The 18,909-nt window shown below is 37.1% G+C and overlaps 1 protein-coding gene across 1 annotated transcript in view; it reads right to left on the bottom strand.

Annotated features, from left to right (window-relative positions):
• Positions 1-575: 575 nt before the first annotated feature.
• PAWR (pro-apoptotic WT1 regulator) overlaps positions 576-18,909 on the bottom strand; it is a 74,191-nt gene continuing 55,857 nt past the window's right edge. The window contains exons 3-6 of the mRNA XM_030460747.1: positions 13,558-13,592; positions 6,191-6,338; positions 5,588-5,692; positions 576-986 (exon numbers count right to left, since the gene is read on the bottom strand). Of these exons, the coding sequence (XP_030316607.1) occupies positions 900-986; positions 5,588-5,692; positions 6,191-6,338; positions 13,558-13,592 (375 nt within the window). The 3' untranslated portion in view covers positions 576-899. The remainder of the gene's footprint in view (positions 987-5,587; positions 5,693-6,190; positions 6,339-13,557; positions 13,593-18,909) is intronic.

Consider the following 18,909-nt stretch of genomic DNA (forward strand, 5'->3'; position numbering starts at 1 on the left):
GCTCTTTTTAAAAAAATTCGTTAGTTTAAAATCAAGGATAAAAGAAGGTTTTTTTAAACCATTTGATGTTTCAAAAGGGTATGAATCGCTTTAACTTCTCTCTAATTTGTCACATACACAAATTTTCACCCAGCTTAAAAAATTAAAATATAAAAAAACCTCATCTCATACTGGTTATGATCACTACAGATTTTAAGATGACAGCTTTAAGTAGAAGAGTACCACGGGTGATTTATTGGTTGCATTGGTGTGTGTGGGTTTGTTCTTTTTTTATTATTATTTTTATAATTTTTTATTAAAATCTCCCCCTCCTGACAGAATACTGTTATACAGAAGAAAAAAAATTGCTATTCTATGCCAATGTCAGTCTTTCAGATACAGTAAAAAAATCCTCAACAAGTAAGAGTTTTAGAGCAAGTAATCAATCTGCAAAATGTTATCCATCGGCAATAAGGCATCCTCTTTATATCTGTTTAAACAAAAAAGAAATATTTCCCAAAATACATATTTTGGAAACAAAGCTTATATGTATTGCTTCCATTAATTAAAAATATACACACTCACATGGACTGAAAGTGACCTTGGAGCTATGAATTCTAAATTATTGTAATTTATCCAGATGTAATCTGAAGATACAATACCAAACACTTTTGAATGTAGTATTTTGAAATATGTACAAAAATTATACTTATGTGAAAAGAAAGCCAAAAATATACCTCAAGCTTGATGCCATTTCAATGACTGAAGAAAGTACTATGAAAATAAACATTCATCTGGTTTCCTAACAATAAATATAAAGACAGTTACTATAACATACTGCAACACAGGAAGTTTTACTATATTGACCTTAATGTTCAATCAGTAGTCTATAAATCTTTCCTCATTGAGGCTTGAATCTTCTACCTTGTCAGCTGTCCAACAACTTTTAAGAGAGTTTTATTTTCTTGCTTCAATTGTTCATTTTCATCTTCTATATCATCTAGGTCCTGTGAAAGGAAAAAGAAAAAAACATTTCCCAGGACATAAATACAAAATCCCTATTAGTAGCAGCAGGAATTTAGCTCTGAAATGAAGAAGCTGAGGTTAGGGAGAATTAGTGTCCACACAGCTAGCCTGAATTTGGTTAAACAGGCCTTTTTCCAAGTGTTACTGTAAGTACAAAATATTAATACTATATTCCTATGTAGAAACACCTTTCAGTTGAAACACAATCAAAACTAGAGCTACATCAGGAATTAATGCATCAGAAAAAAACCCAAAAACAATGGGCATGTTTACTCTATTGGCATAGAGAGAGTCTGTCAGGAAGCCAGTGCCCAGACTGTGCTTACCTGCAACTAACCTGCTAACATATACATATCACTGGTTATTTCTACAAAAAGGGTTGCTTTCTGTTTTGAAATGAATTTTCAGAAAAATTACTGCCTGGTTTGTTTTTTTTCTTCTTTGTCTAAACTGCTGCTGGAAGAACAGACTGCATACACAGTAGTAATGGGTGCTGAAAATAAACTACTCTCACCTCAAATGCTCATTCCTCTTCCATCACTTACTGTACTACCCGTTTCACTTCTTTCCCTACCAAAGCTTTCCTTTTAAGCTTTCAAAGTAAAAACCAGTGACACTGTCTGTTTAATATAAGCATTACTTCAGTAAACATAATTTTACTGTACAAGAAAAATCATGGAAGAAACAAAATGGGAATGGAAAAATGAAGTAACAGAAGAGTGACCAAAAGGTCAGCACATGCACGAGGAAAGTGAAAGGCAGGCAAAGGAGGATGAACCAGGATTCTCAGAGATTATAGATGCCTTTTCATCAACGTGTGAAAAACCCTACTGTTGCTATGCTAGATTAATCATAAAATAGTAGTAAAGAAAATACTTGATTTTCTTGTTCATTTAAGTTGTTAAGTGGTGTTTGGCATATGAGGCATATTTTCACATTATTTTTTGGTGGGGTCATTCCAGAAGAGTGTGCCAGAAATATTGTGTTTAATTGACTTAATGATTTTTAGAAACCATTTCCGTATGCCAAAACAAAACTCATACTGCAATCCCTTTGCAATTACTTTTAAATAGGGTATCAAGAAACCAGGAGCTGAAATTCCTCTTTGTCTCACAGATATAATGCATCACAGTAGGAATGACTTTCAGGAAAAGATTCTGACATAACAGATACATGTGATTTAAACATCTGAACATGGACAATTTTGATGGATATATACATACACTTCACTATCTAAGTGTTAGAAACACACTTGGTTTCCCCTCTTGTTGCAGTTCTGATCAATTATCAGGTGGAAGGGATAAAACAGTTTCAATAAAATTATAATTTTTTAGTTCAGTATACATAACAGCTTGTTTGAAGTTGCTGTTAACGTAGCCATTAGATGCCTCAATTAAAGTTTACCCAAAAGCCTCCTGTTTAAAGTAACTGAAACATACTCAAAATAAAAGTTCAGAAATGTTTATGCTACTAAAATAACATTCTGAAGATTACTAAAAGTAAGAGTTTCTTGAACATGAGGCAGGAAAAATAACTGTAGTTTAAATATCTAAGGGAATAGTGGACCAAGAGATGCAGGTGGTTTTTTGCCACTGAAATTTAAAGTTTCTTATTAAAAATTCAAAATTACATCAGTAATTTGTGGTAAATAATACAAAAGATGCATCAGCAGGAAAGCCTGGATTTCACATACCAAAGGAACAGATATCTACAAAAGTGACACTAATTGGATTGCCAATTCTCACTGGCAGACTCTCTACATACATACATTTAATTAAAATGACATCTTAGTGAGGTCAGAGATGACCAAGTATAAACTAAGAGATAGTTAAACTTAGCTATTAAATGTATGAATGTCCTAAGATGCTGTTCCCTTCAGATATTTGAAGATTTTATGAAGCAATTAACCCTTAACTTACAAAAATGTGGCAGAAATACTTTTAGTCCTTAATCTACTGGAGCGAAAGAATGCTGTTTGTGGCAGATACAGTACATATGCAGCTTATCTTCTTTAAGTACCTCTGTGATGTACTGAGTGATCTCAGTAAAAAATGTAATGTAGTATTAAAAAATTATTTTAACTTAAAGTGACAAAAACTGCAAGAAGTTTTCAGGATTTTTGGAAAAACGGGTTTTAATGTGTAACACAAGATCTTCACCAACGGTGGATGCATGCATGGTTATGAAATGACTGAAACTTACAGAAATAGCATTGTTTTAAATATGAGGACTGAACAGTCAGAAAGCTATGGAATAAAATGGCATTTTAAGAAGTTACTTAGGTTCTTTGATGTGAAATTCTTTCCGTATCCATGCAACTTAATATGCAACAATTCACTGCGTATTTTGATGTGTATTTTGATGAACAGAAAAGATGGGGCAATCCACGAATGCACAGACAAATTTAGAAACTCATATTTAGGTTGCCTACCAGCAAAACTTTAACAAAAGGTTTCTGCACAAACTCCCCAGGCTTAGTCCTCAGGATATCCTTTTGTCTGAGCCGAGGGCTGAAGACCACGACTGTTCTTCCATTGCCAAGCATCCAAAACTGGAGCCAGGTCTACAGAGTAACACTCCATGAAGAACAGATGGGTGCACAAGTGCTGGCTCTCAGGACAACAGTTTTTATAATAAACCATCATCAAATGATAACTGCCATATTAACTTTCATACCTCTCTATCATGGGAATGATGCAGTACTTCTGTAGCTGTTCTAAATGATATTAAAAAAGAAAGTAAAACTACTTGTTTTAATGGAAGTATCACTTGAGACATGACTTCAAACTTCTGGAAGAAAAATTATTACGCATTATTATAATGCATATATGACATAGGCAGCTATGTCAGCATTAAGAAAAGCTCAAAGGATGCAAACATAAATAGCCTGCACTGCAATTAAAATAATAGACAATGTTTTAGCTTTGACAAATGATGACCTCGGGGAGAAAAAAACTCAATCTCTTCTGTGTTTAAAAGAAGCTACCTAGGAAGCACCAGTAAGATGGCTTTGTCAACATCATGGAAAGGTACAATTGTAGTCATTGTAGAATAAAGTGTTTTTTTTTAAAACACTACATTCTGATTTATGTTTTCTTTCCACACAGCTAGTAGAAATTGCCACCATACTTAACACAGGCAATGCATAGGCACTACTTGACCGCAGTATGACTATTCAAAGATGGTTTCTAGTCAGACAGCGGATGCATTTAATTTCAGACATCATACTTTAAATATAACAGAAAAAAACCAGTTTCTTCAACAGCAAACTTCATGAACATTCATGGACTAAGGCACAAGCTTTCAATGATATGGGTTGTTTTCATTTGTTCTTTCTGACTTGTGAGCCAGAATTCAGTTGTGACCAGCAGTAGTAAGTAGGTTTGCCATCCACTACATAGAACAAAAGATCACTTCCCTTGCCTATCATAAGGCCATCACCTTAGATATGATAAATTCTTTCCAGAATGGAATGAAGTCCAGTTCCATACCTAAGATATAAACCCCTCCAAAACAGATAACTTTTATTTTTTGTAGTAAAGAAATCTTGAAGTTAATCTGTAGGATAAATGAAGTGTTATCTATTGCAGAATAATCTCATATACTTTTCTAGATTAGGTTCTCTATATTAGGTTGCAAATGTGAGAATGCTGTCCTCCTTTTTTACAAATAAACAGCACAAAATTAAAAGTTTGCCAGTATCCAGACAAGGGTTATTGTCCCTTTCACTTTTGGATTGAACAAATGCAGTTTTGAATTCTTTTTCTCAATTTTTATGGGAATGTCTTCGTGGCACCAGTAGAGGCATACTTCCCTAGTATATCCGGGATCTGAAACTCACCCATAAAGTACAAGATGAGGTCACTGATCCAATTCAGTGAAATAGTTCCAGTCTGCCCTTAAAACTGGGACTTGTTAAAATTGGTATGTTCTATCAACTCTAAAACTTCTCATCCTGTCCCATTCCCAAAAAAATCTCACTCCTCTGCCCCCTCTTCTCCTGCCCATGTGCCTTGCTTGAATGATGCCGGTCCAAGTCTCTTGCCCTGTCTTGTTACACCTTTACTTAGAAATTAACAATAATGAGTACAAAATATGCACCAGAATATGAAGCACTTACTCCTAAACCTTCCTATAATCATAAAAGCTATTAATAGTAATTAAAAGCTGACTAAAATGAAATTAAATTTATAATTACTTTGTCCAACAAAAGTTCTGGGTAACAATTTATTAAGAAAATTGTCAAAACCCTAACTTAATTATTTCCTGGAATGCTACATACTGATTTTGGAAAGAAGAGGCAGTAAAGAACTCTTGCTGTTAAAACTCTGTTCTACGAAAAGTTACAGCAACAAGAAATTCAGGTACTCCAGTAAAATGTAAATTACTGAAGTTAACACAGATGCCACCTTAAAAAATATAACTTCTTGACATGCCTCTTTACAAGTTATACAAATACAAAACCCCACACTTAATCCTCTTCTGACCTTGTCTAGTAGATGCAGGTGCATGAAGAAGAGCACAGAGAATGCAGAGACTTTAATCCCTTCTTTATATAGCATATAAGAAAGTATGTGCTTACTCTGTTTAATAAATCAATTTCTTCCTTCAGCTTCCCAATTAGTTCCTCCTTGTCCTGGGTCATCTTCATTAATCTTGCATTTTCTTGTCTCTCCTTTGCAAGTTCCTAAAAAAATGTTCATATGCAATGAAATCTGAGAAGTAAGTTTTAGTTTTAAGAGACAGTTTTACATTATTACGATTTAAAACAAACTAAGAACCTCCCTATACACAGACACACACACATACCTACAATTTCTTTTCTACAGCAAGTCAAACCCAAGTCTTCAAGTCTCTTACATTTCAAGGAGCTAAAGAATTACATCTAAGATAATATTTTACCCACAGCAAACCTGTGGGATATCTCTGACTCCAGAGATAACGTTATAATTATTATTTAACTTAAGCATAAACCCAAAATTAGATACAGGCCCAAATAAGAAGTAAATGTAAAGTATCAGCTTCCAAATTTGTTGTATTGGGAGGGTTAGTTAGAGGGGTGTTAATACTACCATTAACAATGAATGAAGAGTCACTGTTAGATCCGTGGGCCTGAATGCTGAGTGTGAGAAAAAAGGGTACCTTATTGAAGATGTGTGCCACACAGATGTTAGTTGGTACCTACCCTTTCAAGTTCCTCAATCTTGTTTTCCAAAGCATTATTTGGTACAGAACTGCCAGAAGAATTTGCATCCCTGCTGTATCTGCTGTAAGCTGTCCTGTCTGTTCGGGAATATCTATTTGGAGCATCATCTTCTGGTGCATTAGCTGTGCTACAAAGGCAAGGAGCAAAGCAGACAACTATTTATACACTTAACAAATGTAAATGATAGAAGTCACAAGAAGTGCTTTTCAAAGCACTTAATCAGTCAGTCTAATGTTAACAGCAGAGAACTTACTTTACAGCTTTTATGATGCTGAGAACTCCCTAAATTCACTGCCTCAGGGAGTCAAATCTTTGGATAATGCAACTTTCATCACATAGGTAATCAACTTTAAACAAATACTTAAGAATTACCCTATCTTGTTTCTAAATATTTTGAAGTTTTATGAAATGTGCACATTAAAAACCATGCAAAACAACTCTATTTTAAAAACCGAAGTACCACTATGGAGCTTAAACTAAACATCTTTTTAAGTACATGACAACATAAAGAATGAAAAGCAAGTACATGTCCAGAATGTAAGAAGCTTACAAAGGTTACTTTTCAGGAACTATGGATATGGCCTATAAGGAACTAGAAAGCAAACTAAAGTGAGAAAGTGATGCAGCCCAATTTATTTTATGCAATTTCCAAATATTTTACTTCAGAACTTGGATACACAGCAGTTTTTCACAGCTTATTTGGTAGACACTGATTAACTGGTGGTATTCTTTTTGCTTTAGACTGTCTATTCCTTAAAAATCAGTGTAATGGAATCTTAACAGCACATAAGCTAGTTTTAAAAAAGCTTATGGGGTCTCCGTCATCATTGCAACGTACAAAAAAAAAAAAAGCTAATTTAAATATACATATGTAACTAAAGCATTTGCAATGTCACAAATTTAACAGTGTTCTTCCCATAGGTATTTTATTTCTAGCAGAAATTACATTTACCTTCAACATAGAATCTAATTAAGAGCAGTGAAAAAGAGTGCCCTGGGACCAGGCAGAGAGATTCAGATATTTTCCTCCTCAATCCACCAGAACTGCATTTCTTAGATTTTTGAAAATATACAGCTTAGTAGTCAAAGGTTGAGCAGGGGGCTTGGACAAGATGCCCTCCAGGGGTCCCTTCTGACCTCAACCCATCTGTGATTGTGTGGAATCATACAGCTGAAATACAGATACAATGGTATCTGTACCATTGGTATTCTAGAGCACTTACAAAAAGAATGAAAAGCACTATGAGAATCTCAACAATATTTCCTTTAAAAACATAGAAGAGCATATGATTGATGTGTTTGTTTTAAATAGTTGCATTTCAAAACTCTAGAAACCCCCAGCAGACAATGTGCAAATCTAGGTGGATATAGTGCAAGTCAAAAGCAAGACTATCTGGCAAAAGGAAGTCTTTTCATGGATATAAATATTGTTTTGCTCCAGTGTGTGTGAAGTTTCCAAGGCACACTGACACAATTGTAAGGAATTTTGCAGCTTAATGTTATTACCATATTTAGCACTGTTTATTCTTCATCTAGAAGATTTTTTTTTAAAGAAACATTTCTAGGACCGGATAGGCATGTTGCAACACAACAGAAGAGAAATATTTTAGCTTAACTCTATAAGCTCTAGATAATTTAGGTTTCTGAAACATGTGTTGTTTCATGCTGTTCATGTCTCAACCACAGACCACACAAAAAAGACCCAAATTTTCATCACTCAAAAAAGAACACTCCTTTTCCCAATATACTTCATTATAATCCCAGCTCCAGTAAGTGATATTGGCAGATGCTCCTGCAGGACAATCTGAATAAAGAATACCTAGGTAGGGTTTAATTAATACAGAAAAATATCCTGATTTTCAGTATTTTGCCTGAAACTCACACTTTAAAATTTCCTCATCTATTCCACTGGGGAACAGACACTGCTGAACACATTCCTTTCTCAGTATCAGCAAGTACAAGGACATACCAGGAAAAAACTTGTAGGAAATGGGATTTGAAGAAACTATTTAAGTTAGTATGCAAGCTAACACAAGGAATGGGACAGATATAAAGTTCATTATTTTGACTGCTATTGACAATGTCTCTTAGACAGTAACAACAAAAAAGGTACCATCCCGGATGCAGCAGATGTGTCTACTGCCTGGAGAACAGACTTTCAGTCTTCAGATAGAATGTCACTTTGTAAGCCCTACCCAAAGAAGAAAACTTGTCTAGAACAGCATCACTGAACTTGGTGTCTCTGCTTGACTAGGAGAAAATACCTATTAACCAACTCCAACAAAAATACCTGTATGGAAATAAACCTGTCTGGATATATAATTTAGTTTATACTTTTTAATATGTAATACCAACACCACTGCTACTGGAAATAGGTAATACTGATTTGTCAAAACCAAAGAGTTTTGTATACTACTAAGAAAACAAATTGGCTTTATGCCCTCCTCTTTAGGGGCGTGGGGGGGTGGAATGTACACGTGAGACAGCAGAACCCATTCTCTTTGAGACTTCAAATGAAACCTTGCATCCTCTGCTTCCTAAGTGAATAAAGGCTCACAAACGCTTGCAGCTTGGAAGTGGCTGGAAACTCACAAAAGGCATGAAAGAAAAGAACACTTACTGTCAATAGACATACATTGGGTAAAAACAGTCAGGAGCATCAGATGAAAAATTATAGGGGTCTGCAAGTTGAAAATATTTAGTTACTGCTTGAGAATGCAGTTTGAAATATATTCCACTTTCCAGCATCCAAGCAACTCATGCACATGACTGTTTCAACACTTGCAGATGAAACATCCAGCCACAGGCTACGGCTGCAGGAAACTGTATTTTTAAAATTAATTTTCAAGAAGAGTATCTCAGATTACATTTGTAGACATACATAGACTGGAATAGAATGCCCAGTAGGAGAGCAGCAAATGAGAGCATCTGGATAGAAACATCCCTCAGTACTGCTTCAAAGGGCAAAGTTCAACAAGATGTTTAACAAAATCCAACTTGTTTTTCCATTAGCTTACTTTCTGTTAGCCACTATCAAAACCTCACTTTAAATGTGTAATCCTGTACTGGAACACTGAAAAATGAAAGCACTCTTGCAACTTCAAAAGACTTGTTTTTCAAAGTTTTTTCTGTCAATACCTAAATAAATACTCTATAGCAAAACCAACTCAAAGAACAGTTTGACTACTCTTACACAGAATCAACAGGTTTGTTTCAGAACTATATTCTAGTAATTTCCTTTAGAATAAGATCAGTTATTCACACAGGGGCAGATTTAACTGCAGTATTATGGAAAGATAGAGTGAATCTTGCTCTTTCCAATGCATCTCTGGTTCTTTCAACATTTTCCAGAAGCACTGTCAAAATCGAAATGTCATCCCATTAAAATCAAGAGCCAAAACTAGGTATCACTGATTGCAACAACACGTTTATTTCTATTGCCAGAATCTTGTAACTACACTTGATTTGAGAACTCCTAATTATTGATTATCTCACTAAAATCCAGCCAGCTGCCAACAGCTTCTTTGGAAGAATGAGCAAAAGACAGTATTTCTAAGTGGGCCACCTTGGAGCTCTGTTACTTCAGATTGTTAAAGCTAACTCAATGGCTTTCAGAGCTGAGCTAAAGGAAGGCAGTCGTGTCTGCAGCTGCACATTCCTAGCCTCCTCTGCCCTTCCTGGCTCTGTCCTTCAGGTGAACAAGTAGGAAACCATTCAAGGACCTGAAGCAGCAGCAATGCAGCAGCCCAGCAAAGGACACTGCTGTCTTTCTCATCCATAGTGGCTCCCTGAAGCATCACCTTGTCCAGCTGCATGAGCAAGGGACAGTGAGGAACTGAGTTAGATCAGCTTAGACCTTAAACCCTAAATGTTTCAGCCTTCTCATAACAACAGCATTGGCTGAAAAAGGGGATGCAAAGGTCAAGAAAAGCACCTTGAGTGATGCTGGTCTATTTTAAGTTTTCATATCTGCATACCAGTTTCCTAATGTAACAAGCTAGTGAGAGAGTGATTCAACTCACAGAAGTCCCAAACACAGACAAGCAGGCAGATCTGGGCACAGTGTTATGAAACAGTACTTTGTAAAGGTTATTATGCTGGAACTTAAATTGTTACAGTTTAAGCTTTGTAGCTTTTAAGATAAAAACACTGAGAATGAGAATTTCAGCAGGGCTTTTCCATGTGTTTCACAGCACTCCCAATGAGTGCTCTGAAGCACTAGCTGCTTTTCTTGTGATTCCTTCTTCCCTGTTTTTCAACTCTTGCATGAATGTCAAACTCAAGTACAACATGGTTTTTTTTTTGGATTAGTGGGTAACGGTCTCTGCCTGTTGGGTTCCATGTTACTGTGACATACTATCCTAAAAGAAGGGGCAAAAACACTGACATTTTTTTCTAGAAGGCATAAAGCCATATCATGTTGCATTCATTTCCCCTAATAAATAAACTCATTGGGGGAACACACCACTATAGCACAATCACTAAGAGATTTTAATCTAACTCTTCCTGTAAACTGATCAGGCCTTATCAGTCTGATCTGTGAACCACACAAAAATCTGAGTTGTTTTAAATCCCAATTTACGAGGTTTTGTTTTCACTATAAATCCTTTCTAGAAAAGCTAGGTTCAAAAGCTAGGAAATGGTCTTAAAAATAAGCTGCTAAACCAAATTCTCTGTACTTAGAAAAATATTCCTGTGTCCTCATATGTATCTTGTTTTACTGTTACTTGCAAAAAACCTTTTAGTTCACAGAACACAAGAGAAACATAATTCATGTTTACATGTAGATTACATTCCAATATTTCAATAAATAAGACTTTGTCATTCTCTAGCTTGAGAAATCAGTGATGACATCAATTATGCTGATAGCATCAGAGCTGAATCAGAAAACCACTCTTCCTAATGGCAACATGTTTGTTGTTTTAAAACAACTACTCACAGAGCAACACAAAAACTGGCAGACCCGGTTAAAAGTAAGAGAACTTAGAATGGCCAAGATGAGGCCTATCACATGAAGAAAACTTTAGGGAAAAATGAAAGATAAGGGAGTTCATATGGGCTATTACCTCTGAAGGATACATACACATTTTAATCACATGAAGCTCACAGTCAGGACAGGTGACTGGTCACAACTTACAAATATGCTCATGACCATGTCCTGTGGCCTTAATGCCAGCATATCCTTGAAGAATCTGGTCATGCTCATAAAAGATTATTTACAGTACTATCACTTTCTTTAGAAAATATTTTCTGTTGTTAATCACAGGAACACCTAACACACATTTCTGGGGTGTAAGTATAAAAGTTTTTGAAGTAAATTCAGACGGCAGACTACAATTATAGATGAAGATCCTCATCCCAAACTTTTATTTACTTTACTGCATAAAGAGTCATGCTCCGTTTGTCCAAGTCAGGCAGAAGAGAAGTAGAATAACAAAACAGGAGCCAGCAGACTTCATTTGTAAACTTGTCTTCCAATCAATGGGTACTCAGTGAAAAATTGTATAAATGTTTAACTATGGATTGCTGCATCCATATAAGGCAAAGTAGCCAGTGCATTTGATTACAGAGGTAGTAAAAACTGTGCAGTTCCTTCAGCCCTGGAACAAATTGAGAGAACAGCCATTCCATGAGCCAACAGGTTGGGTACCTAAATGTAGACATGAAAACAGCTAAATGAGAAGGGAAAAGGAAGGTACTAGAAGCCCGGGATAGTAACAGGAACCTAGGACTACAAATCAGAAATTGATAGAGGGTGGAGACAAAACAGGGAGAAAAATTAAGACAGAAAAATATCAGTAGAAGACTAGGACCTCAATGGTTAAATATAGGATGTATGAGAAAGGAGGAGAGTTAGGAAAAGGCACCTACCTGGGCTAGGAAATGGAAACCAGTGAAGAAAAATGCAGAGATGAAGAGATGTCACTTCTGATGAGAAACAACTGAGGAAGAGGGAGAAGGCAAAAGATAAGGAGCAAGAGTAGTAAAGATGGGGGAAAAGAGACAAGACAATTTTTGACAGATCATGCATTCTTCCTTGAGCAGGGTGTCTAATAAAAGAGACCATGAATTTAGGCAAGCATTACCTTATCACTTTTACTGTTATATGCCTGCAAAGCTTACTGTGCCTGGTCTCCCCAGCCATAAAATACTGACCACCTGCTGTCAGGGTAGCACCAATTAGTTTCAAATGGGATCTCAAAGAGGTTGTACCTATGTCAGAACATTGCCCTTAAATTGCTTTGAAAACAGCCAAACCTGTTACATACACATTAAGATGAACACATCTGAGCCTTCAAGCAGCTTATGGTCTCAGTTCAGCCTTTTGGCCTTCAGATACCAGTACTCAGTGTAACCAAGTAATGGCCTGGATGGGTCTTTGAGCAATTTAACTTAGTGAAAGATGTCCCTGCAGAGGGGTTGGATGAGATGATTTTTGAAGGTCCCTTCCAACCCCAATCATTCTATGATTCTATAAGTGAACAAGTCTGAGGGGTGAAAAATACACCAGTGAATACTAGTTGTTGGTGTTCTTTGCACTTACTTCTATAGTCAGGATATATATACTCAATATTATTAATCATCTACACATTTTACTCGAGTAAAGGATATCTGAAAGAGAATACATGTGTCAGGTAAAAATGCTTGCACAAATGTCTTTCTTCAGTTGATGTATTTTAGACCCCACATTACCATAACATTTTCCCAGTAAATGTGAAAAGTAAATCAATATTAATTGCACGTGGACAAAAATTCACATACTGGCAAGGTGCTTCGAAAACTTCTGTAATACTGTTCTGACTGAAGAACTTGGGTAATGACCATGTTAACACTTTGCTCAAAGACAAACAAATAACAGGATGTACCATAAGGGGCAGCATCACCTTAAACTGAGACAGTAGTATTACCAAACCACAGACATTCAATTCAGTAGTACAACAACATTCCTGTATTAAACTTCATAAGATGGTAGGTCATAAATTAACTGTGTCATAAATTAACAGTTCCTATGTAATGTGTAGCCAAGTTTGACATTTACTTGAGGAACTGTTCTGCACTAGTAAGACCTAGCCAAATACTAGCTGAATTTATTTTAAAGTAGTAACATAATAGAGAACTTTGAATAAGTTTGCTGCATCTCTCAGGTCCTTATCCCAAAATCAGACTACATGACTACAGTAGCAACACGATGGCCTCTAGTATAAGTATACTACCATTATTTCTGGCAGAACTAGATATAAAAAAAAAAAAACTAGATATAAAAAAAACTAGATATAAAAAAAATAAAAAATAGATAAAAAAAACTAGATATAAAAAAAAATGTACTGTGTATAGAAATCTCATACCTTTTATACCTGCTTGAAACCATCCTGGAGGAGTCCTAAAGGAAACAAAAAGGAAATACTAATTAACATTTTTCCTGTATTTTGTCGCTCCATAGAAAGTGAAGTCTGCAGTTAACAGAAGAAGGCCCATGCCTCTACCAAGGGCTGTACAACTCAGTTTTGCACTACTTTGCTGTCAGGAATAGCCAGAATACCAGGATTAGTGTCATCACATTGCTGCTTTTGAACATCAGCGCAGAACCCTCAAACAACAGCTTCTAGTTACATCTTCAAACTGGATCAATTTAACTTACCCTGTCTCCCATCACCCAGAACACCCAGTTTACCAAAACAGCATGAGCTCACCACCAATATACCTTCACTACTCACACAGAAATAGTTGCACACTTTGATAGCTATTCATCTACTTGATCAAGAGCAGCAGAGAAAAACTGTTCCAACTCCTTGGTATCACTGCTGTCCTGGATGAAACAAAACCTGAAGCCAGTCAGTACTACAGGGTTGAGACCCAAACCGATGTCTTATTTCTCAGCTGGTTCATGCTCTACTGGTATGTTCTTTACTTGTTAGCACTCAGGTGTTGTAGCTCTGCTCACCTCAGTTTCTCTCAGGCTAACTGTGGTGGTCTTCTGGCACTTGCTGTTAAGTATGTAGACAAAAGTTTGTATGTGAATGCTTCATGCAGCAAGTGGCTTGTCAAGCTACAGTAAATCAACTTCTGATCCTTGCTTTCCAAGCACCTGCAGAAGCTTTATACATTCTGACTACAAACTTAAGGAACACTCCTTAAGGAACACCTCCTTTTATTGTGTTTTGGAAATAATCTTAGCAACTGAAATAAAGAGATACAGGACATATTTTAAATAGTTCACACTTTAAATATGAGCTGGGTGCAAAAACCATGCATCTAGGTCTTCAAAGATACATACAGATTACTTAGATTACGAGTTTATCATATTTTTTCTACCTTAAAGTGAAGAGTATCATTACTTTTGATATTCCCACAATGTGGTAAAGAAGATGTTTTCAGTAAGAGTATGTTCTGGGTTGGTTTTGGGGTTTTTTTTATGGGTTTAATTGCAAAAAAATCCATTATACTTTAATTCTGGTTGTTCAAAGATGGAAATGGAAAGAAAAAGAAAAGTGAGAAAAGGGCTCATATAACTGTTACACAATCCCCGAAAAAAAACTTGGATGTATTATGTACACATAAGAAAATCTGAAACAATGTAATGGTATCAATAACACTATGCTTGTAGCTTACCAATACCAGTCTGATCACATGGAAAAATTAAGACATGTTTCAACTGATAAATGATTGCTCAGACATCAGACAAAATCCACAAATACTTTTCAGGATGTTGTAAGAAGAACATGAACCAATTATTTTATTAGTCATAGACAAAACTGCCCCCAGCAAAATTCAGGAAAGAATAGTTAAGGACTTAACAAACAATTGTCTTTACTGGAAAAAAATAATGGCAAAGCATGAAAATATGTTTATTTATGACACTAACTGCAGATAAAGGAAAGAGTTCTCAAAACAAGATGGAAGAGAAATTCCATCCATTCTGAAAATTCTACAGAACGTTACCTTCACTGATGATTGTACTAATGTCTTTGTAAATAAATAAACAAGTTAAAAATAGGCTATAAAAAATAGTACTTTGTTATAGAAAGTAAAATTGACAAAAATATTTGTATTACAAAAACAAAACTTGATCTTAAAGTGCATTTTGTTTTATGGAGCATTTCTTCTGCAATATGTACAACACTTCCCATAATATAAGAACAACATGCAACAAGGTTAATTCATGGGGATTATTTGAAGAAATTCAAAAAGTGCTGTAAAGCTGCTGCTCTAACAGGAATTTCAATTAAGTGATGACTGCTCCTGAAACATAGCAGTTCACAGCCAAGAGAGAGCAACCTAACTTCTCTAAAAGAAAAAAGAAACAAACTTTTAAATGATACCATTGCTATTTTTAAAGATTACTAGGGACACAGAATCTTTGAAAGGTCATGGCAATAGCAGGAGGTTTTTGAGTACTGAAAGGAAGCAAATGTCACTCCTGTCTTCAAGAAGAAAGACCCAGGGAACTACAGGCCAATCCTTACCTGAATTTCTGAGTAAGTGATGGAACAAATCCTGAAAGACAAGAGTTAAAATCACAATGGATATATGAAGGAAAAATCATGCCTGACTGACCTGACAGCTCTCTACAAGGAGATAACTGGTTCAGTGGATGAAAGGAGAGCAGCTGATGTTTATCTGAACTTCAGCAAGGCTTTCTACACCTTCCCACCTGCCACATGTACATGTAAAATGCTGAAATGTGGACAGTGGGCAGTGAGGTGGAATGATGATGTGTGACTGGACTACCAAGCTCAAAGGTTTACAAACAGCAGCAGGAAATCCAGCTGGATGCCAAACACTAGAAGGGGTTGATTCAGGGGCCAGTACTCTTTAACATCTTCACTAATGACCTGGACGATTGGACAGAGTGCATCCTCAGCAGGTTTACAGACTACACAAAACATGAATGAGTGGTTAATAATACATCAGATGGCTGTGCTGCCATTCAAAGAGACACTGACAGGCAGGAAAATGGCCAGCAGAGACTTTATGAAGTTCCAAAAAAGGGAAATGCAAAGTCTTGCACCTGGGGAGAAATACGCCCAAGTACCAGTACATGTTGTAGACTGGTTGGGAAGTGGCTGTGCAGAAAAGGACCTGGGGGTCTGGGTGGACACCAGCTGAGCACGAGCTACCAACATGCCCTTGCAACAAAGGTAAGTGGCATCCTCTGGATGTGTTGCCATCAGGTCAAGGGAGGTGATTCTTTCCCTCTGCTAAGCTCTGCTGAGACCACAGATAGAGTCTGGTCCAGTTCTGGGCTTTTCAGTATAAGAGAGACATAATGGAGAGAATACAGCAAAGGGCCACACACAGACGATTAATGGTTTAGAGCATCTGACTCATGAGTAGCTAAGACTGCTCGGAATGCCCAGCCTGGAGAAGAGAATGCTTAGAAGGTATCTTGTCAATGTGAACAAACACCTAACCGAGTATAGAAGATGGAACTGTACTCTACTGTGCCCAAAGAAAGGATGAGAGGCAATGGGCAGAAACCAAAACACAGGAAGTTTAATTTACACTTAAGCAAATACTTTCTTACTGTGAGATTAAAAACTGGATCACATTACCTAGAAAGGTTATGGAGTTTCTATCCTTGGGGATAATAAAAAGTCAACTAGCCACTGTCCTGAGCAATTTGCTGTAGCCGATTCTGCTTCGTGCACAAGCACTGGACTAGAGTCTTCCTGAGACTCCATCTAGCCTTAACAGCTCTGTTTCTGCTCTGGTTGTCTCAATTTTTTCCATCATTTTCTATGACACAAAACTCAAAGGTGTGGGTGACACCCCAGAGGGCTGTGCTGCCATCCAGTGTAACTTGGATAGGCTAAAGAATTGGGAAGAGAAACCACATGAGGTTCAACAAGGTCAAGTGTAGGGAACTGCTCACAGGGAGTATGAACCACCACCAGCATGGAATCACCATGCATCAGTACAGGTTAGGGGCTCACCTGCTAGAAAGCAGCTATGTGGAAAAAGACATGGTCATCTTATTGTCTACCAGGGCTCCCAGGTGCCAGCAACGTGCTCTTGTGGCCAAGAAGGCCAATGACATTCTGGGGTGCAACAAGAAGAGTATGGCAAGCAGGCTGACAGATTATTCTCCCCCTCTCTGCTCTGGTGAGGTCCCATCTGGAATACTTCATCTACTTTGGGGCTCCCCAGTTCATGAAGAACAAGAAACTACTGAAGACAGTCCAGCACAGAGCCACTAAGATGATTATGGGACTGGCACATGTACCATAACAAGAAAGGTTCAGAGACCTGGGGCTGTTCAGCCTGGAGGAGACTGAGGGAGAAGGTAATCAATGCTTATAAATATCTGGAGGGTGGGTGTCAGGAGGACTGGACAGGACTCTTTTGAGTGGAGTACAGTGACAGGACAAAGGACAATCATCACAAAATGGGACACATAAGAATTAACCTAAACATAAGGAAAAATTTCTTTACTATAAGGGTAATGAAGCACTGGAACAGGCTTCCCAGAAGACTCATGGAGTCTCTGTCTCTGGAGACATTCAAAACTGACACAGATTAGCAGTTTGGGCAGACCATAAACCTAAGGACAGAATTACCCCCACAAAGGGAAGATAAAACGGGAATGAAGACCAGAGGCTTTAACTTGGAAACTGAAAACAGCTGGATACAGATTTACTGATGCAGGGGAAAGGTAACAGCAAAGGGGATAAAGTAACAATGCACACAAATATATACAAATATATACATATATCTACAACCCAACAGACAGGGTCTCTGACCAGCATGTGGCAGGGCAGCCAGTAGCAAGTGTTAAGAGGGCAGAGCTGCTGACTTCCTGATCTTTATATAGAGACCTTTATATAGAGACCTTCCTGATCTTTATATAGACCCTTTATATGGGTAGGAAATGGGAGGGAATAGATCCCTCCCTTTGCATTCTGCCTCTCTCAGAGTCTGAAAGCCCTCCTGCTTTAGTTCCTCCTGTTCAAACAATGACAAGACCCCACCTGGATGCCATCCTGTGCAACTTACTCCAGGTGAACCTGCTCTGGCAAGAGGGTTGGACTAGATAATTTCCAGAAGTCCCTTCCTACCCTAACGTACTGTGATTCTGCCATCTGCATTGTTCTCTCATCTTAGTAAATTGAACCAAACACATATTTACCATCTGGCAGCCTCAGCAGATTTAATTTTCCTCTCTGATATTGTTATTTGGTGACTTGCCTATCTCAACTTTTACATACTGAGGACTGCAATAGCCTGACTTTTAGCTTTTAAGACAGTCAGCAATGACTGACAAGGTGATTTGACTACAATGTATGTGAAGAGGTTCATGTAGTTTCATCTAATACGTAAAGACATGTTTGCTGTATGTGAAAAATCAGTCACACCAGTCACAGCTCTTGATGGTGATGGTCTCAGAAACATCCCATTTGTCCAATTAGCCATAGACAAGTGGTTCAACTCTTTTTTTATGCTTGGATAGAGAAAGACTTATAGATGACTGGCTCAATATTTTAAATACCTGCGAAGACACAGCACTTGCCCTTAAAGCATGAACTCCGGGCTCTAAGCTTCCTCAGTTCTTACTTTTTTAAACAGCTTCGTTTTTAGGGAAATTTTGAAGCCTGAAGGTTATGTCCATGCTTCCTGGAGAACATGAGCCTATTCTTAGAGTGAACAATTCACAAGAGAAGGAGAATTTGTACCTGACACTGGAGTCCGATGAAGCACAG

Source organism: Calypte anna, chromosome 1 (assembly GCF_003957555.1).
Source record: "Calypte anna isolate BGI_N300 chromosome 1, bCalAnn1_v1.p, whole genome shotgun sequence".
Taxonomy (NCBI): domain Eukaryota; kingdom Metazoa; phylum Chordata; class Aves; order Apodiformes; family Trochilidae; genus Calypte; species Calypte anna.